Here is a 21,111-nt window from a genome sequence, read left to right as displayed (position 1 = left end):
ATGTTGGTATCTAGATCCCATGTATAACTGGCGTTAGGTAAGTGTAGTGTGTCCTGTGAGTTTGTGCAGGCTGAGTGTGAGGATACACGAGAATGTACATATGTGTGTTAATAATCAACTGGATTATGACCTGTGGTTGTGCTCCTGTTTATACATGCATGTGTGAGAATAAAGGGAATTGGATTTTGTATATGTTACGGGGTCAGTTAATGCGTGGGTGTGTTTACAACTCAGTGGGTACAGGAATACATGAGGGCGTGTATATGGGAGTGTGTTTAGGACTATGGCTTAGAGCCACTGAGTGAACATGAACGTTAGTTGTGTCTGTGTGTGTGTGCATGAATGAGTGGCTGTGACTACACGTGGGGTTGTGTATTCATGTGTACGGTCATTCACTCATGCATCCATCGTTCTACCCATCTATTCGAATAAACACTTGCTTTCTAAGATATTCAGTTTTTCTGATTATAGAAAATTTGAAAATCGGGGAAATTTTGGAAAATGCAGAGATGCATGAAGAAAGAAAATTCACTCCTGATCTCACTTCTGAGAAATAACCATTGTTAATATTTTGGTGTAATTACTTCCAATTTCCTTTCTTATGAATATAATTTTTTCCTTCAAAAACTGGAGTCCCATTTTAAATGCATTGTAGTAGGTGTATTTTCTCCCAGACTGGCATAATATTTTATCTGGCAGACATACTATAATTAATATATCCATTTCTTTTGAGACAATTTTGTATTCCCAGGTTTTATGTTATGGAAATAGCCCTGTAATGTGAACATTCTTTATTGGTAAATGTTTGATTCCCTCTATAACTATTTCTTATGATAAAATTTCGTAGAAGTGTAATTAATGGGGTCAGTCATTTTCACGGCTCTTGATACAAGTTGCCAAATTATTTTCTAGAACTATACTATTTTATACTTTGACCAGCACTGCCTTAGTACCTTCACTGGGCTGGCACCAGAGTTTATTGCTTAATAAAATCTTAGTGGGATAAGTGGAAAGTGACATTTTATGTTTACCGTTTTTTGATTATTGCGAAAAATGTTTTTTCCATTTGTTTATCAACTGTCTGTACTTTGGCTTCTGGGAGTTCTCTGCCCCTATTTTTGGTTCAGTTTTTAGGGATATACATCTCCTTTTTCTTTATTTGTAAGAGTTCTTTGTATGTTCAATTTATTAATGTTTGTCATCTAACCATTTCTCTTTAGTCTGTGGTGCTTTTATCATGTAAACAAAGATGAATAGACACTTCCTCTTCCCCTGCCTACCAGACTAGCCCTGCAAGATAGTACAAGGAAGTGACAGTAGACTCGTTCTTGGGAAGAGCGTGTGCCCATCACCCACACCACCCACAGGCTTCCCCAGAGCTGGCCTGCCCCTTACCAGCCAAGTGCAGCTCCACGCCGCTGTGGTCAATCATGGTGGCGTTGACCTTGCTGTTGATGACCTGGAAACCGGTCACTCTGAGCATGGCTGGCTGCTTCTTCCCCTGGTACTCATAGGTCCCTTTCCATAGGGAATTCTTTGCAAAAACATCCCCAGGAACTAGAGGAATTGAGAAACAGATGTGAGAGGGGCTTTCACGTGTGCTGGTGGAATTGAGCCCACCTGATGACTGACCCCAGTTCACTCCCTGAGATTGTTTTCCCCAACATCAAACACGCAGGAGGTGGTGGAGTGTTCTGGCCTCCTTGTGATGCTCTGTGTCTCAGAGTGGATGGGTGGAGGGAAAGAGAGAGAGAGAGAAAGTGGATAAAGAAAAAAGAGAACATGAGGGGATGGGGGAATGAACTAGAAGAAAGAGGAAAATAAAAGGAGGGAAGGGGTTGAAAAGATGGAGAAAGAGAAAAAGAGAGGAGAGAAAACCAATGTCATAAAATAGGAACATGGACTAATGGGGTCAGGCAGATCTGGAGTCTCATTTTGGCTACCAATGATCAGTTGTTTGATTACATACAAGAGTCTCCACTTTCTCACCTGTGTAGGCCACATCTGTACTTCTGTAAATGGGGCTGTCCTGCTTATCTTGTCAGGGGCTAAATGATTGTATGTCACATGATGTTGGGCACATAATGAACGATAGCAACCCAAATTGTTATTTATCCTTATAATAATTTTCTAAGGAGAGTATTATGAGCCTTATTTTAACAAAAGGTAAACTGAAGCTCCAGAGGTGAAGTTTCTTTGTCCAAGGACACAGCTGGTCAGTGACCAAAATGGAACTTTAATTGAGTTTGATGTCAAATCTAGTTTTCTTTCTTGTATAACACACATGCTAATATGGTAAATAAAAGTATAAGGTTCAAAAAAGGATATGATAGTCTAGAATAATTTTGCATTGGTCAGGCCATACCTCAGTTCTGTGCCCAGTTCTGGACATCACACTTTGAAAGACACAATACCTGTCTTAAAAATGTAACCATTTCCAGCAGGCTCCCTAGGCAGGACCTGGGTGTATGTGTCTGACCACACACTGGCCAGCTCTGTGCCAGAAGAGGTTGGCTCCAGAGCTTGAAGCTCTGGACATGTTTCTAGAAGGCTTTGGCTCTCAATTCCGGATGCAGTTCCTGCTTCCTTCAAGCTCACTTCCTCCTGAGGTCTGCCTGGGGTTGGGAGGTGGGTGGGGAAATCTGTTCGGCTCTATAGACTGTTTTCACACCCCCCTATTGGGTACACAGAAACTCATGTGCATGTTTCTGGGTAAGTAGGTGAAGGAAGCTATACCAGTTTCTTGAGCCAAAGATCTAGAGCATACCTACCTGAAGCTTGAGTGAGCGGAGGCTCCCGGGCAGTGTTGATGGGTCTCCCACTGGGCCGGACCTCTGCTGGGGAAAGAGGATGGAAGAAAACAGGTTCACCCTCTGGTCTATGTTCTATTGGAAAAATAACGGTCAGCTCTCTGACATTAGGTCAGTGGGTTCTTTGAGATCTTGCTTTGGACTTATCCTCTTAGACCCGGAGGTGGGCTACTTTGTCTGGTGAGATGTAAAGAGTTTAAAGGAAATCCATTTACCAATTATAGTCATTGAAATATTAAGCAAAAAGTTAGAATATAGCTATATATGTGATTTTTTATTACTGCATTAAAAACAGGACCTAGTAGTAGGTCCAGTAACTATTCTAATCTTGAAGTAGTCAGGAACATAAACAACATTTCTTTCTTTTTTTTGTCCATGCCACACGGCATGCAGGATCTTAGTTCCCTGATCAGGGATTGAACCTGTGTCCCCTGCAGTGGAAGCGCAGAGTCCTACCTACTGTACCGCCAGGGAATTCCCAACAACATTTCGTGACATCCATAACTATTGTAGTGTAATGTGGAAATCTCTGCAGTTTCTACTGGTGACAAATTTATAGGTATTGCTAACACTACTACAAGTTTTTGTCTATATCCTAAATTAAAGAAATGCTAAATTTCAGTAAGAGGTAAAGGAAAACAAAGATGTCTATTTCCCATCCTAGCACACAGATCTGCTGAATGCCACTACTGAGGACCCTTGGTTGAAGGGCCTCTGCTTTCCTCCCAGAGGTCTGGCACAAAGGACGGCCTTCCGCCAGTCAAGAGTGAAGTGCCTAAGTTCTAGTAAGGGTCTCAGTGGAGTGCTTCCCTCCCCTGGAGTCACGATATGAAGACAGGGAAGCCCTCACAGGCAAAGGCAAAGGAGAAGGCTTTGGGCCTGAGACCGACAGCCTAGGTTCCGGTCCCAGCAGTGCTACTTAGTGATTGTGTGACCTCAACTAGTCACGTCACCACTCAGAGTCTTGTCTCCTCATCTGAAACATGGGAAAATACTGAAACATATCTCACAGGTTTATGCTGAATAAATGTGGTTATGAACGTGAAAGTCACAGTCAATAAATATTAATGTCTTTTCTTCTTTTGCAGAGAAACAACAGAAATATCTGTCTTGTTGCTAAGTAAAGGGGGGGACTCCCCCTACTGTCTCCAACTCTGAGGTCAGCTTATGTTCGGGTGTACAGAAGGCTGTGGACATATTTTCCAAGTGACTCCATGAAGGCACACCTCTGAACAAAAGGCCTTTATTGTCTTAGGTTTTATAAGATGAAGGGAGCAAAGAGGGAGAAAGCATTTTATGTGCCAGACACTGTGCTAGGCACTTTATTCATGTCATTTCATTTACTCCTTCTCTCAGAACTGTGAGGTAGACATTGTTGTCTTCATTTAATAGAAGAGAAACTTGTTAGAGGCAGAGAGGTGAAGGGACTTACCCAGGGTCTTATAGTAAGGGGTTGAGTTGAGATTCAACTGCATCTAAAGCATTTTGTATTTTTAAATGCAAGTACCTATTATAGCTTAAAAAATACTTAAGAATAAATGTAAACAAGAAAGTGCAAGACTGTACATTGAAAATTACAAACCGTCACTGAAAGAAATTAAAGATCTAAATAAATGGAAAGATATCCCATGCTCATGGCTTGGAAGACAATATTGTTCAAATGGCAATACTCCCCAGATGGACCTACAGATTCAACACCACCCTTATCAAAATCCCAGCTGCCTGTCTGCAGAAACTGACAAGCCATTCCTAAAATTCATATAGAAATAAAAGAGGCCCAGAATAGCCAAAACAATCTTGCAAAAGAGGAGCAAAAAGGAGGACTTAGACTTCCCAACTTCAAAACTTGCTGCAAAGCTACAGTAATCAGAACTGGGTGGTAATGGTATAAGGACAGTCATACGGATCAGTGGAATAAAACTGAGGATCCTAATGTAAGCTCACACATTTGTGGTCAAATGGTCTTTGAAAAGGGTGCCAAGACAATCCAAAGAGGGGAGAATAGTCTTTTCAACAAATGGTGCTGGGACAATTGGATATCCGCATGCAATAGCATGAATTTGGACCCCAAAACTCTTAGAAGAAAACACAGGTACAAATCTTTGTGACCTTGGATTAGGCAATGGTTTCTTTCTTTTTTTTTTTTTTTTGCGGTACGCGGGCCTCTCACTGTTGTGGCCTCTCCCGTTGCGGAGCACAGGCTCCGGACGCGCAGGCTCAGCGGCCATGGCTCAGGGGCCCAGCTGCTCCGCGGCACGTGGGATCTTCCCAGACCGGGGCACGAACCCGTGTCCCCTGCATCGGCAGGTGGACTCTCAACCACTGCGCCACCAGGGAAGCCCCAGGCAATGGTTTCTTAAATATGATAGTAAAAGCACAAGTAAACCTACAAAATATAGATAAATTGGAGTTCATCAAAATTAAAAGCTTCTGTGTTTAAAAGGACACCAACAGGAAAGTGTAAAGATCCAAACTCATCAAATCGCATACATTAAATATGTGCAGTTTTTGTATATCAATTATATCTCAATAGGGCTGTAAAAAAATCCACACCTGAAAAAAAAAAAAGAAAAAAATTAACACAGGATAAAATGGAGCTTAAATTTTAGGTGATGAATGAAATAAAAAAGAAAGTACTGTAAATTAAAAAAAAAAGGCAGTGAAAAGACAACCCACAGAATGGGGGAAATATTTGAAAATCATGCCTCTGATAAGGGTCTTTTTTTTTTTTTTTTTTTTTTTTTGCGGTATGCGGGCCTCTCACTGCTGTGGCTCTCCCGTTGCGCAGCACAGGCTCCGGATGCGCAGGCTCAGCGGCCATGGCTCACGTGCCCAGCCGCTCCGCGGCATGCGGGATCTTCCTGGACCGGGTCATGAACCCGTGTCCCCTGCATCGGCAGGCGGGCTCTCAACCACTGCACCACCAGGGAAGCCCTGATAAGGGTCTTATATTCTAGATATATAAAGAACAGTTGAAGGGACTCTGGACCAAGGTGGCAACATAGGAGGCTCCTGAATTCCCCTCCTCCCACGGATACACTGAAGAAATGCAGAAGAAAACACATCAACTCTCTCCGAGAGAAATCCAGAAACTAGCTGACTGACACCTACACATTGGGTGACTGAGAAAATACCCACATCAAAACAGGTAGGAAAGGCTGAGACACATTCTTGAAATAAACCCCACACCTGGCACGGCACCATACAATCAGGAGGGACTCCCAACTCCCAGCTTTTCCCTGAGAGTGTTGAGTTTGTACCACACGTCTAGCACCCTGACTTTTAAGGATGCCATCTGAGGGATGGGTGCCCAAATCACCTAGCTCTGAAGGCCAATGGGGCTTGGGGCTTGTGTTCATGAGTTCCACAGGACTACAGCAAACAAGGAAGCAGTTTTTATAATGGACACCGTAGAAACCCCTGTGCCTATATATATACCTGGTCTCACACTGAGGGAGCAGGTAAAAATGCACATCTCCCAGTTTCTCCCTGGAAGGGGTCTGACTGCATACTTTTCCAACTGTTGCCTGAGAGTCTGCTTCTAACCAGCCTGCATCTAGGTGCTGACCTCTGTGGGACACTGATGGGTCTTGGTACACCCTCAACTACTGGGAGCCACTAGGAATAAAGACGACAGCTTGGACAATCACAAAGGTTTGGGAGGCACCAGGAGATTGGGCTGCACTGACTGGTGAGCTTCATTGCCTAAACGAGGCCGGTCGGTCTGTGAAGACTGGGTGGGAGAGCTGCCTGTTTTATCTAATGAGTAGAAACCAACACAGAGAATCAGGGAAAGTGAATCAACAAGGGAAAATGTTCCAAACCAAATAATAAGATAAATCTCCAGAAACGGATCCTAATGAAACAGTGGTAAGTGACTGACCCAATAGAGAGTTCAAAATAATGGTCATAAAGATGCTCACTGAGGTCAGGAAAGCAATGCACAAAGCAAGAATTTCAACAAAGAGAAAATATTTTAAAAGTACCAGATGGAAACCATAGAGCTGAAAATGTAATAATTGACCTGGAAAATCCAATACAGGGGTTAAACAGCAGGGGTTTAAGTGGAAGTGAAAATCTAACATAAAAACACATGAAAGTATAAAACTCACTGGTAAAGATAAATATATGATTAAATTCAGAATACTCTAATATTGTAATGTTAGTGGGTAAATCACTTGTAACTCTAGTATAAAGGTTAAGAGACAAAAATGGTAACTATAGCTACAATAATTTTTAATGGATATACAATATAAAAGATGTAAATTGTGACATCAAACACAAAATGTGGGGGACTGTAAAAACACGGAGCTTTTGTATGCATTCCAAGTTAGGTTGCTATCAGCTTAAAAAAAGACTGTTGTAAATATGTGTTATGTAAGCTTCGTGAAAAACACAAAGCATAACCTACAGTAGATATACAAAATATAAAGTGTGAGGAATCAAAACATTGCCCTTGTACCAAAGTCAGACAAGGACACTTCAAGAAAAGGCAATTCCAAGCCTGTATCCCTGATGAACATACACGCAAACCTCCTCAAGAAAATATTAGCAAACCAAATGAACTGTACATTAAGAGGATCATACACCGTGATCAAGTGGGATTTATTCCTGGGATGAAAGGATGGTTCAATATACACAAACCGATAAATGTGATACTTGCGCACTGTTCGTAGGAATGTAACAGTGTGGCGGTTCCTTCAAGAATTAAAAATAGATAGTGTAATCATAAATGTAAAGGATCAATAGTCAAATCTAATGTATAATTATGTAAAGGAATAATACGAAATTTTTAAAAGCTGGACTGCTGTTAGAGGAGCAGACATGAATAGTAGATATTCTCTGTAATGAAGAAAATAATAATGTAAACCAGTACAAGGATATTTTTATTCTACAAAAAAAAGAATTAAAAATAGAAATACCATATGATCCAGCAATTCCATTTCTATATATCCAAAGGAAGTGAAATCTCTGTCTTGAAGAGATGTTCACTGCAGCATTATTCACAATAGCCAAACTATGGAAACAAACGAAGTGTCCATTGATGGATGAGTGGATAAAGAAAATGTGGTGTATACATACAATGGAATATTACTCAGCCTTAAAAAGAAGGAAATCCTGCCATCTGTGATAACATGGATGAATTTGGAGGACATTATGCCAAGTGAAATAAGCGAGACAGAGAAAGACAAATATTGCATGCTACTACTTACATGTGGAATCTAAAAGTCAAATTTATAAAAAGAGAGTAGAATAGTGGTTGTCAGGGGCTGGGGGGAGGGGGAGATAGGGAGAGGCTGGTAAAAGGATGCAAGCTCTCAGTTATAAGATGTATAACATGGTAACTATAGTAGATAATACTGCATTGTATAATTGAAATTTGCTGAGAGAGTAGAACTCGTGTGCTCTCATCAAAAAAAAAAAGATAAATACGTGAGGTGATGGATGTGTTAACTTGATAGTGGGAATCCTTTCACAATGTATATCAAATTATCATGTTGTATACTTTAAATATATTTCAATTTGTTTGTCAATTATACCTCAATAAAGCTGGAAAAAAGAAATCAACAGGACATAAAGGAGTTCTTACAACTCAACAATAAAAAGACAAATAGCCCAATTAAAAAATGGGCAAAGGATCTGCATAGACTTTTCTCCAAGGAAGATACACAAACGGCCAATAAATAAATGAAAAGATGCTCCACATTATTCGTCATTAGGGAAATGTAAATGAAAACCACAATGTAATACTACTTTATACCCACTTAGGATGGCTATACTCAAAAAGCTGGACAAGGGCTTCCCTGGTGGCACAGTGGTTGAGAGTCTGCCTGCCGATGCAGGGGACACGGGTTCGTGCCCCGGTCCGGGAAGATCCCACATGCCGCGGAGAGGCTGGGCCCGTGAGCCATGGCCGCTGAGCCTGCGCTTCCGGAGCCTGTGCTCTGCAGCGGGAGAGGCCACAGCAGTGAGAGGCCCGCGTACCGCAAAAAAAAAAAAAAAAAAAGCTGGACAATAACAAGTGCTGGCAAGGATCATGTAGAGAAATTAGACCCCTGGTGCATTGCTGGTGGGAATGTAAAGTAAATGTAAAGGCACTTTGCAAAATGGTTCCTTACACTGTTAAACATTGAGTTATTCTATTCCTGGATATATACCTAAGAGAACTGAAAACATATATCCAAACAGAACATGTACATTTATGTTCAAAGTAGCATTATCCATAATGGCCCCAAAGTGGAAACAACTGAAATGTTCATCAATGAACAAATGGATAAACAAAAGGTGGTATATCCATCAATAGAATATTATTCAGGCATAAAAAAGAATGAAGTAATAACACGTTACAACATGGATGAACCTCGAAAAACTTATGCTAAGTGAAATAATCCAGACACAAAAGGACAGATATCATGTGATTCCACTAACATGAGGTACCTAGAATCAGCAAATTCATAGATATAGGAAATACAATAGAGGTTATTAGGAGCTGGAGAGTAAGGGGAATGGAAAGTTATTGTTTAATGGGTACAAGTTCTTGTTTGGGACGATGAGAAGATTCTGGAAATGGATAGTGGTGATGGTTGCACATATTGTGAATGTACTTAATGCCATTGAATTGCACACTTTAAAATGGTTAAAATGGTAACTATTATGTTTTGTATATTTTACCACAATTAAAAGTTAAATGTACTCTAAACAAGAAAAATTATACCACTACCATTTGTGGAACACAAATATTACTTTCCCTAAGTAAAAGAAATTTACAACAATTCATACAATGAAAATACATCATTAAATTCTAGCTCTGATAAAGGCTCTGAACCTGAAGCCTTCTCTCTCTGAGGGGCAGGACAGCAGAGTACTTAAGAGCATGGATTCTGAAGTTAGACCTGCAGGGTTTGAATCTCAGCTCTCTCCCTTTACCAGCTGGTGACCTTGGGGCAGTTACTTAACCTCTCTGTGTGTCAGTTTCCTCATATATTAAATGAGGATACGAGTAACACCTGCCTCATAGGATGACTGCAAGGATTGAGTTAGTACACGAAGTACTTAGAACAATACCCGGAATGTGGTGAGGTGAGGTCAGCACCCGCAAGAGACATCTTACTGAATGCCATCCTAGCACCAAACCCATCCTTTATCCTTGCTGGATTCTTTACTTAAGACTGGACTCAGATTACCTTCTCCAGGAAGCCTTCTCTGATTCTCCCCTCCCCCTTAGGCTGAATTAGTGCCTTTTCCAGCATCCCCACAGCATTCAGTGCATCTCTGTGTTCCTGAAGGTACTGTTATATCTGATAATGTGTGTGTCTTCCACAGCTGAATGTGAGCTCCTTTAGGGCAGGGTTTGTGTCTTTCACCTCCCCATCCCCCATGCCCAGCACAGCCACGCACAGTGATAATGCTCAATAAATTAGAGAAGGAATGAATGAAGAAGAGGGGGAGGGAGGTGTAAGACGTTGCGGTAACCCGGAGGGATCTGTGAGTGGGTACTGTTTTATCAGGGTTATGATAGGCATATATGCATAACGTGTTATTCCCGTTTAGTGGGACACAGAGCTTTTCTCCGTCTGACGATTAAGTGTAATCCTTAGACTACCGTATCCTTAGCGCTGGGCAGAGTGTTTAAGCTCATGTAGAAGGTAGCAAGGTGAAACTTGGGATGGCGTCACCCTGTGCTCCTTAGACTACTCTGGTTTTATCTCCTAGACTCAACACCTCAGAAGACCAGAAGCAGCCTCCAGCTTCCGGAAATTACATTTCTTTCTTCTCTTTGGCCCTCTTTCACTCAAGCTCAGCTGTCCCCTTTGGCCCCCCACCCTGGAGAAGCTCACCGAGGGGGCACACTCACCCAGGCAGACGGGTGGTTTGCCTGTCCAGCTGCCATCTGCTTTGCATGTGCGGTGCTCGGAGCCGCCCCTGAGGGAGAAGCCCTCCTGGCAGGAATAGATGAGCGTGTAGCCCATGGAGGGCAAGTCCAGGGCCCCAACGTTGGCATGGGTCGGCATCTCTGGCTGCTTGCAGTGGTGGGCTGGATGACAGGGAAGACGCTGCTGGGAGATGAGGGTCTCCAGGAGGCCTCTCCACCACTCCCCTGCTCCTTGATGGGCTACCCGCTTCCTTTCTCTTATGGGCCCCTTTCAGGTCCAGCATCCCCTTCCCAGCCCCAGCCCCACCCCAGCTTTGATGTCTATACGAGAGGCCAAGATGGAGATCGTGGGGATATTGGCTCAGTCAACCCTGGGGGAACCTAAACCTGCAGTAATTTTCCTGAGCGAAAAGGAGTAATTATGGTCAAAAGCCTGAAACCTTCCATCCTGAGGGCAGGCCTTGTAGTTGTTAGTATTTGCTGCCATGGGAAACTTCTTTTTTTTTCTTTGAGAAGGTATAGGAATTGCCTTCTAATATCAGAAAGGCTTCTGTGTGTAAATATCTTCTGTGGGGCTCCAAGGGGTAAGGAGTACAAAGAGACCAATACTGGTCCCAATGAGGAGTTGTGAGCTCTCTGTCATTCAGAGCACTCAAGCATCTCCTAGATGCCCAGCTGGGGGAGATTATGAGTTGCCAGGAGGAGTTGTCTGGGCTGTAGGCGAAATTTCCACTCACAGACACAGTCGGGCGGGGTTCCGCTCCAGGTCAGGTTGGGAAGACAGGTCCTGGTGGTGGAGCCCTGGAGCAGGTAACCTTTCTGACAACGGAAGAGCACGGTGCTTCCAACCTGCGGCCAGGACGAAGTTCCCACAATCACCTTCCATCCAGCGACGCTTCACACTTGTCATCTGACTGCTTACTTTCCCACGACATTACTCCTACCCACCCTTCTGTTTCTCTGCCTGATTAAATCTTATTTATCCCTTGAGGCAGCTTACGTTATGCCTCTTCCACAAGGCCTCACCCAATTCCCTGGGCCAGATCAACACTCTCATGGGATATATCATATTCTGCTGCGGGGGGCTGAGTGTCTGACCCAGAATCAGAAGACCCTGGGTGTGAGTTCTGGTATCTACACTTACTCACTGGATGCCAGGCTGCACGAAACTCTCTACACCTTAGCCTTCCTGTGTAGAGTTGAGATGAGCAGCCCTGCCACACTACACTGGAATGTCGCGACACTGAAATGTGAGGGTAGATTTGAAAGCATTTTATGAAATGTGAAGAACTGTGCAAAGTAGAATATTACTGTGTGTGTCTCTTCCCTCCATGAATCTATAAATTCTTTTAGGACATGTCCCCTATAAAATCTGGAGCTATGCTTTGTAAAAAATCTCTTGAGCAGAATTGCTACCCTCCCTGCATCCCTCCCTCTGCTCCACTGGCCCCTCACCGTCTGACCTGACATTCCCTGCAGCCACCAGCTCCATCTCTCCATCTCTAATCCGTGCGGCACCATGCTGCCAGATGAGCTTCCGAAACTGCAACTCGGATCACACTATTTCCCAGCTCAAAACACTCACGTGTCTCTACTACCTCTGGGAGCAAACTGAAACGCAAGGTGAAACCTAATTTCCACTCCCTTCCTCCACGCCCATCACCTCGTTCAGCAAATGGTATCCCTATCCACCCAGTTGTGCAAGTCAAAAACTTCAAGTCGTCCTCGATTCCTCCCTTTCCTTCAACCCCTCCATTCAATCCTTCAAGAAGTCTTCTTGGTTCTACCAACAAAATACCTCCCGACCCCTTCACGTCTCTCTATGTCCACTGTCGCTACCCTGGCTCAGTCCCACCCTCATCTTTCTCTCAAGATGCTGCAATAATATCCTATTTGTCTAAGTGCTTCCATTCTTAACCCCTATTGTTCATCCTCTCCTCAGGGTCCTGAGTGATAGTTCAAATGATGGATCAGATTAAGTCACCTTCAAATGGTTTTCTATGGCATTTAGAATACAATCCAAAATGCTTATCATGGTCTCAAGGCCCTATATGACCCGGTCCATGCCGTTCTCTTTTCAAAATTCATTATGTGATATTAGGTGCATAGAAAAGAATATAGGGCACATATACAGACGTGAATCATCATAATAAACTGGACACCTTCAGTGGAGCCCACCACTCAACCTAAGGGTTAGAACGTCATTGACATGTTTGTCATCTGCGTGCTCCTTCCCTGCCCTGTTCCTCAGCTCCCCTCGGTGAAAACCAGTCTCTTGAATTTTGTGGGTTCCCCCCCCCTGGTTCCCCCCCCCCCCCCCCCCCCCCCCGGTACGCGGGCCTCTCACTGTTGTGGCCTCTCCCGTTGCAGAGCAACAGGCTCCGGACGCGCAGGCTCAGCGGCCATGGCTCAGGGGCCCAGCCGCTCCGAGGCACGTGGGATCTTCCCAGACTGGGGCACGAACCCGTGTCCCCCGCATCGGCAGGCAGACTCTCAACCACTGCGCCACCAGGGAAGCCCAAATTTTGTGTTTTTCATTTCCTTGCTTGGCTAAAAAATAATTCTATCACATATGCCTACATATATCTCTAAACAATATAAATTTTTCTTGGTTTTAATCTTTCTAGAAATAGTATCCTACCACTTTTGACGTTCAACACTATGTTTCTAACAGTCATCCGGAGCTATAGTTCCTTAATTGTCACTGCTGTGTGATGAACCATCCTGAGACTACACCAGGATTTTTCTCCTTTCTTGGTAACACGGACGAGAGCGTCTCTGGGGTTGCTTACTCTGGGTCATAGGATGTGTGGATATTTAACTTCACGAGGCAGTGGCAGCCTAGCTCTTTGGCTTCACGTCCTTCTCCTCTCTCTTTATGTTCCCGACCCGCTGGCTGGCCAGCTTTCCAGTCCTGCAACCTGCCAAGTTCCCTGCCTGAGCACTCCTCTGCCCTGGCCGTTGCCTCTGCTGGGAACGCCCACCCAGCTCTGCACAGGGCTGGCCCTTCCCACCATGGGCGCCACAGTCCAAGTTTAGGAGGCCTCTTCCCTCACTCCGCTAAACAGCAACCCCCCCACCCGTCACACCCTTTTATATTATGCCGTGTGTAGTGCCTATCGCTCCCAGAAGTGATCTTGTTTATTTATTGTCACCAGCCAGGGAACTCCCATAGAGCAGGCACTCGGCCTGTCTTGTTCCCGCTGTATTCCTAGCGCCTAGAATAGTTCACGGCAGTAAATATTTGATAAATCCCATTGCTAGGTAAGATCCCAACCCGCCATTTCCGGCTTAGTCCCTGATATCCCCCAGCACACTGGCGGCTTCAGTTCATTGTCCTGCCTTGAACACACCCATACTCTCCCGCTTCCTTCTGCTCAGAGGGTCCCATCCAGGCTGTCCATATCCTTTCCTTTTGAAGCGCATTCTGAGATGTGTCCCTGGAGCCTGTATCCTGCTGGGACGGGCCTACTGGGCAGGAGACTGTCTCCCGTGTGGCACTCGCTGGCTCCCGCCACCCTGTCTGAGCCCCGTAGGGTATGGGTGCCCTGGGGACAGAAGGTCCATCTGTCTCTCTCATTTCTGTCCCTGCCCCAGTCATAAGGGGCTGCCGGGAAGTGCCTGTGGAGCTACACGCGAGTCTGTTCTTCCACATCAGCTTCTCGGGTTGGTGTAAACGCCTGCCTGTTTCTGAGGGGGCATCCTGTGCAGCCTGGCTTGAAGAAGCAGGCTGCTTTCTCTCTCCAGCTTCCAAGGTCTCATGCCCCCTAGTGCTGTCCTGAGTCCTCTGAGACTGATGACAGTGACAAGGACAGAAGGCAGAAAGGCCTGATCTCGGTTGACCTCGTTACCTGGTAGCCCTGGGAATTGTTCTGTATCCCAAACTGTGGCACGCCAGGGTCCGCACACGTGGTCAGCGTGGGGTCTGGATGGCAAAACAAGGAAACAGACCATGGTCAGGGAAGCCTTCATCGCCCCTGCTCACTCTGAGAAACAGATGCGGGATCGAGGATGGAGTCACACCCTGACCTCCCTGCCCTTGGGAATCTCCCCCCGAGTCATGCCCCGGCTGACAATGATTTCTGGCAGCACATGAGCTGTGGCCACTTCACCTCCTGTTCTAAGTAGCTTAGGGGAGCGCTCGCCCCTTTTCGCAGATGAGATCGATGAAGACAGGGAAGAAAATTCATCATCTCGGGCCCCAAAGAAGGATGCCCACCAGCTGGGACACTCTGCTCCCGGTCACCTCTCACCTATGCAGCTGGGCTGGGTGCCACTCCATGTCCCATCTGACTGGCAGAACCTCCGTGGAGAGCCCACCAGCACCAGAGGGGGCTGGCAGGAGAAGAAGACAGAAGACCTGTAGGAGAAGCCTCGGTCCTCTCTCCTGCCACGGGCCGGGACGCCAGGATCTCCGCAGAACACAGCTGGGAAGACGAGGGAGAAGGGCAGGTCCAAGTTGCTTTCTATACCTCAGTCTGCTCGCCCCCCTTAACCCCCACCCAGCCTTTGGTCCTTGTACTGCTTTCCTCTTGGTTCCACTTGAACTCTGGCTGTGGGGCAGCCCTGGGTCAATGATTACACCTGCCTCAGCGCTGCTGTGTGTTTCCTCTCCTTTCCACATTCAAATGCTTATTAATAACCATATCCATGTAATAGAGTAACATTACAGGAAGCCTAGAACATGGAGAAAAAATAAACTATCATCGTACTACCCAAAATATTTTGTTCATTTTTGTGCTCGTTCCCTTCTAGCGTTTGTTCAGTTGCATGGAAACTTGTGCATGGCTGCAAACCTGATGTCCAGGTGCTGTCACCCTTGCTTTGTTCACTTGACGTTCTGTACACATTTCCCGTGTTTATGACATCAATATCACTTATTGGCTATGTAAATTTGCAATGAGATGGTGTAACATGATTATCCTAACCCTCACGTTAGGCATTTTCTATTATTGTAAAGTTACTTATGGCTTTTCTTTAACTTGTATTATTTTCTTAGGGGAATTTTCTAGGAGTGAACTTCCCATCCTTAAGGGTTTGAGTGTGTTCGCAGCTCTTGATGCGTATTGCCAAATGTCTTTCCGTGGACTGTGTATTTACCCTGCAGTGAGCAGTATCTGAGTGTGCCCATTTCATTCGGATCAGCAGAGAGTATCTTTAAAAACTGACTGTGGAAGGCCAAGTTCCCCAAGACATCACTTCAAGCGTGAGGAACCTTCTTTATGCTATGGTGTGTGTGTATGTCTTTACATAGAGTCATGAGGTTCACAGTCAGATGCGAGATCAGATGGAAGCCTGGCCCTGGAAGCTGCGGAGTCTGGATGGAGCAATCAGAAGTCAGTTAAAGGCTGAGCCAATTGGAAGTCACCACACCCAGGAAGAGGCAACTCAATAAGAAATACGAGTGGATGACACAGAGCAGCTCAGTTTGGCTAAGAAGCAATGTGATGCCAATTAAAACAATGAGATATCTTTTAAAACTCCTCAGGCTGGTAAATATTAAGAATATTGGCAAAAATCAACTGGTAGTGAGGGTGTGAGTCAAGAAATCTTCTCATCAACTGCTGGTGGGAGCGTAAACTGGGACACCGTTTCTAGAAGACAGTTTGGCAACATGCGTCAAAATGTATAGCGTGCACACCAGTTGGCCCAGAATCATCACTCCTAGGACTTCAACACAGGCATAAAGAAATGCTACGATCGAGGCTATATATTGCAGAACTGCTTCTAACATGATTAAGTTGGAGAAACCCAACTTCATCACCAGTAGGAGAAGATTAAACCAGTTATGGCATATATAACAAGGGAATTCTTTAAAGCCATTAAAAATGATGATGTATAGATTAGTATGTATTGATAGAGCAAGGGGCTGATGGCCTGTGAATGAATACAAATTGTGAAGAGCACGATTCAATACCATTTATAGAAAATTGCATACATACTGCTATACATGCAAACATGCATAGTGATTGTGTGGAAGTATGACAAGCCTAACTATGGCTATCTTTGGGAAGTGAGGGTTCAATGAGGGTTCATTCTTCTTTGTATTTTTGGACATAGTACAGTTTTGGGTTTTTTTTTAACAATAACCATAATTCATTGTTAGAAAGCAATCCAGCTATTTCTCAAGACAAAAAGCAAGGTTTCTGAGTCCAGACCCAACCTGGAGCCTTGCTCTCTTCCTAATATTTCCCTGGAGGAATACGAAGGTCTAAGGGGTTAACCACACACCACATGCTGCCTTTCCTGTGTCCACTTTCACTGGCCCTTGTCTCTGCTGAAATTTCCCAAACTGAAGTAAATTTTCAGAGGTCCCCAAACAGTGTCATGTGTAGTTGATAGTTTTCTGCAGCATTAGATAAATGCCAAGTAGAAAGAAAAAATAGGTCCTACTGTTTGTCCAAGTTCCAGAGCCAGATTATGGGGTAAGGCAAGAAAAAGTGACCTGGAACCTGCTTCTCTGGGGGACTCGGTAAGAAATGAGCCCTGGCGTGGACTTGAGGCTCTTTGAGACACAATCGGGCCAGGTAGGTCAGAAATAACTCTCTCACCAGAAAATCACAAGGGCCCCAGCATCTCTTCTGTGCAGGGTATTTTCCTTGAAGACAGGCATGTTTCTAGCACTGCCCTGCTTTCCTGTCTATCACCCCAGTTTTGGGTTCTAGCTCATCCAGTTAACAACCTTTCAGGTTAAGAAACACCTCCCTTATCTCTGGCTTAATTTCCTTCCACTGTGACTCCACACGGTGAGAGGAGCCAGGGCTCAATTAAGATAGTCTCATATTCTTCCTTTAAAATCCCTTCCTTCTTTAATAGTGTCTTTGACAAAGCTCCTCCCTGATTTGGGGCCGGGAACCTCCATTCTAGGCCTCCTAGCAGCAGAGCTCTGGAAGCAGAGCAGCAGAGGAGGGAAGAGGATGGAGCCAGCAGATGGGATGCCTCGGAGGCCCCCGTGAGCGACTTACGGAAACACTGAGGCAGCTCTCCAGTCCAGGACCCGTTTCCCTCGCAGGTGAGCACCGCAGGCAGGGAGAGCTGGTACCCCTCCAGGCAGGCATACGTCACGCTTGAGCCCCACATGAAGTCGGACCCCACCACTTTCCCATTGGGGATGAGCTGAGGCGGTTTGCACATGATAGCTGGGGGAGACCAAAGCAGGCTGAGTGCTGGGGCTGCCCCGGGGGAAACGAGGCCCTGATGGCCGCCGGCACTGACATCACTGGCTCCCTGTGCCTGCTGGGAGTCTGGGCTAAGCGGCAGGAAGCAGGAACGCCCCCTCTTCCTTTGGGAGCTTGTTCTTTTTGCACCTTAGGACAACCCACTCCTCTCTGCACGGCCCTGTCCTCAATGTTCAAGGCCCAGGACCTTCCCGCTCCCTCCCTGCAGATGTTCAGGGACCACTCCTCACCGTGCACACCCCCCCGATAAGATGTTAGGGCTCTGCCTCATCACACCCTCCCTTCTGGATGTTCAAGACTTTTGTACCTTCTCTGCCCCTGTGTCCGCATCCGAAGCCCCCAGACACACCTTTGCAGACCGGCTTGGTGCCGTTCCACGTCCGGTCCTTGGTGCAGCTCAGCACGGACACCCTATGTGACTCCATCATGTAGCCAGGGATGCACTGGTAGGTCACAGTTTTGTTGTACCTGAAGTCACTGCCCAGCCGGAGGCCATTGGCTGGAATCCCAGGGTCGCCACAGTTTATGACTAGGATGAGGAGATAGAGCATTGTTCACTCTGAGCACAGGCCCCCCCTCCCCAGCACCCCAACGCCATCCCTATCACTCCCTGCACGTGTCTGGGAAGGAAAGCTGTCAGGGTAGGGGTGTCCTGTCCCCTCCCCGGTTCCTAGTCGGGCACCATCCATTCTAAGTCCCCGCAGCCAAGTCTGCTTGCAAAGGCTGTCCTACACCCCCCATCCTTGCCCGCACCATCCTTACGCACCCCAGCAACCTGGGCTGGGAAACCCATCTTTTTCATTTAAAGCCCACACCTCTAAGAGGAAGTATCCAGACGGCTCGCTTCATAAATGAGGCTGGGGTCCGAGGAGAGGGACGTTTCCAGGCTGAAGAGCTTAAGATGTGCGGACGGACCACATAAGACAATTTGTCGCTGGAAGGGGCATCTTACTGCCTGCTCTTCTGCCCAGGAGACCTCTGTGGGTCCAGTGGCCTAGGAGCAGGGTCTTGTGACCGATGCAGTGGTCATACCGATGTTATGGTATCAAGTGAGGGTGGGGTTTGGTGAGCTCTGGCCTCAGAACAAAAGTGAACTTGACAGGGGATTTCAAATGGAGCCTGAAATCACAGCTAGGATTTTGAAAGGGAGAATGTTGTCAGATTCCCTTATCTTATCACTTCCTTCCATCTGGGCCCCACAGTGATTTGCTTTTCAAGGAAAAGGGTCTGGAGCTGCCCTTAAGAGAAGCAAGAAAGGGGAGCCAGGCTGGGGTGGGGATGGGTCCAAGGGAGAGAAGGAACTAACAAAGATGGTAGATGGCAGCAGCTTTAAGGTGGAAAGAGAATCAGGCTGAACACTGGGGGTTTGCCCTAAAAGAGAAAAAGAAAGCCCAAGGAACTGGCTAGAGTCTGAGAGATAGCAAATAATTATATATTCTCAACCTCTCTGAGCTTCAGTTGTCTCATACATGAAGTAGAGCTAACAGTACCTACTTCATGGGGTTGTGGTGAGAATCAGAAGATGTGATGCATGTGAAACAAAGCACTGAGCTCAGTGGCTGTCGCATACCATGTGCCCAGTAAGTGGAGGCTATTTGTATGATTCTCATTCAGGGTCAAGTCCCACCATGTCAGCCAGCCTTCCCAGTCTCCTCCAGACAGCCTTCTTCTTTGGCACGGAGAAGCCCGATTGCCTTGGCCACCATTTGCCATGGAGCCCAGAGGTTCTCACCTATGCACTCCGGGTCGCTGCCTGTCCAGGTGCCATTGACCGAGCAGTGCCGGCTGAGCAGGCCTGTGGCGTAGTAGCCTTCCCGACACTCATAGACGATGGAGCTGGAGAAAACCAGGCCATCGCTGAACATGACTCGGGCATTGCTTGGAGTCCCGGGGTTCCCACAAGAGATCACTAGGAAGCCGAAAGGACACATTATTCATCAGAACAAGAGCAGGCATCCTCTGGGGGGCTGGGCCCTGCCCAGACTGGAGACCTCGTGCTATGTAAGGACCCTGTGGATTGAAATGCCTCTTGGGATGCTTTCATGTCGGATCATCTCCCCCTTAGAAGGGGAGGAGAGACCTGTAGGGATTTTTTTATGATTTCTAAAAATGAAAGACTATATCTGTTTTATTATCACACCTGAAATTTTAAACAATTCCTTAATATCACCAAATGTCAAATCAGTGCTTAGCGTTTCTGTCTCTTTTTCACAGTTGATTTGTTTGAATCACGATCCAAATACAGTCCACACGTGACATTTGGATGGCATGTCTCTAAGACTCTGAATCCAGAGATTACTGGATTACCCTCTCCTACAACTTATCTGTTACACAAATCAGGGCCTTTATCCGGTAGAATCTCCCACTTTCTGGATTTTACTAACTGCACCAACGAGGCATTGTTCAGCATATTCCTCTGTCCCCTGTACTTACTGTAGTCAAGTTCTACTCTTTGGCAAAGGTACTTTTCAAAGGTTTTGTGTTTTTCTTATCACATCGCATCGGGAGGCACAGAATGTCTGGCTGTTTCCTTGTTAGTGATGTTGAGGCTGACCAGTGGGTCGGGTCTGCCTGCCTCATCTGGCATTATAAAATTCCTGTTACTTGTCACTTAATGGTTTTACCAGAAATTAAATATTGTTGACCAGATTGGTTATTTCATTAGGGGATAGAAATGGTGACATTCTAATTCTATAATTCTTTCTGCTTTAGCTAGTGTTTAAGAACTTGTCCATCATCAAATATTTGCTTACCCAGAAATAGAGTTCATGTAGGACGGCTGGATTAATGCTTGATTTCTTTTTTTTTAAGTCAGACGTGAGAACAATGAGTTGGTTCCCTAGCAAGCTCCAAAGGACAATATTTGAATTCACAGATTCGAATTTATTTGTTATGTTTCCATCTGTTGCCTCTTTTATTCTTATTGACGCTCAAATTATCCCATCTTTGACTAGTGGGAACCCCTTCAAGTTGGCTCCTGAGTTCCTTTGACATGACCCACTTGTGTTTGGTACATTCCTTGTTGTGATGACAAGATTTTCTATGTTCACCTTGCATATATCCTGCCCCAGTCCTGGAATCAGCCATTTCTCTAAAGAGCTCTGGTTCCTTTGAATGGGCAATGGATTTAAAAACTACAATCTGGGCATTAAGGGTACTCATCGCTACTGAGCTGGTCATTGATTCTAGACTTTTAGGCTGGGAAAATAACTTTTCAAATTGAAAATACATTATGACTTTATGCTGATAT

General features: G+C 45.5%; 1 protein-coding gene across 1 annotated transcript in view; it reads right to left on the bottom strand.

Moving 5' to 3' along the window:
* CSMD2 (CUB and Sushi multiple domains 2) overlaps positions 1–21,111 on the bottom strand; it is a 667,758-nt gene that overhangs the window by 4,043 nt on the left and 642,604 nt on the right. Inside the window, exons 58-66 of the mRNA XM_033838419.2 lie at positions 19,594–19,770; positions 18,211–18,390; positions 17,649–17,822; positions 14,937–15,110; positions 14,535–14,608; positions 11,421–11,532; positions 10,666–10,845; positions 2,772–2,834; positions 1,396–1,557 (exon numbers count right to left, since the gene is read on the bottom strand). Coding sequence (XP_033694310.1) covers positions 1,396–1,557; positions 2,772–2,834; positions 10,666–10,845; positions 11,421–11,532; positions 14,535–14,608; positions 14,937–15,110; positions 17,649–17,822; positions 18,211–18,390; positions 19,594–19,770 — 1,296 coding nt within the window. The remainder of the gene's footprint in view (positions 1–1,395; positions 1,558–2,771; positions 2,835–10,665; positions 10,846–11,420; positions 11,533–14,534; positions 14,609–14,936; positions 15,111–17,648; positions 17,823–18,210; positions 18,391–19,593; positions 19,771–21,111) is intronic.

The sequence above is a fragment of the Tursiops truncatus genome, chromosome 1, assembly GCF_011762595.2.
Source record: "Tursiops truncatus isolate mTurTru1 chromosome 1, mTurTru1.mat.Y, whole genome shotgun sequence".
In the NCBI taxonomy this organism is placed as follows: domain Eukaryota; kingdom Metazoa; phylum Chordata; class Mammalia; order Artiodactyla; family Delphinidae; genus Tursiops; species Tursiops truncatus.
Note: the sequence above shows the minus strand (reverse complement) of the source record. Positions and strands in the feature narration are given on the sequence as shown.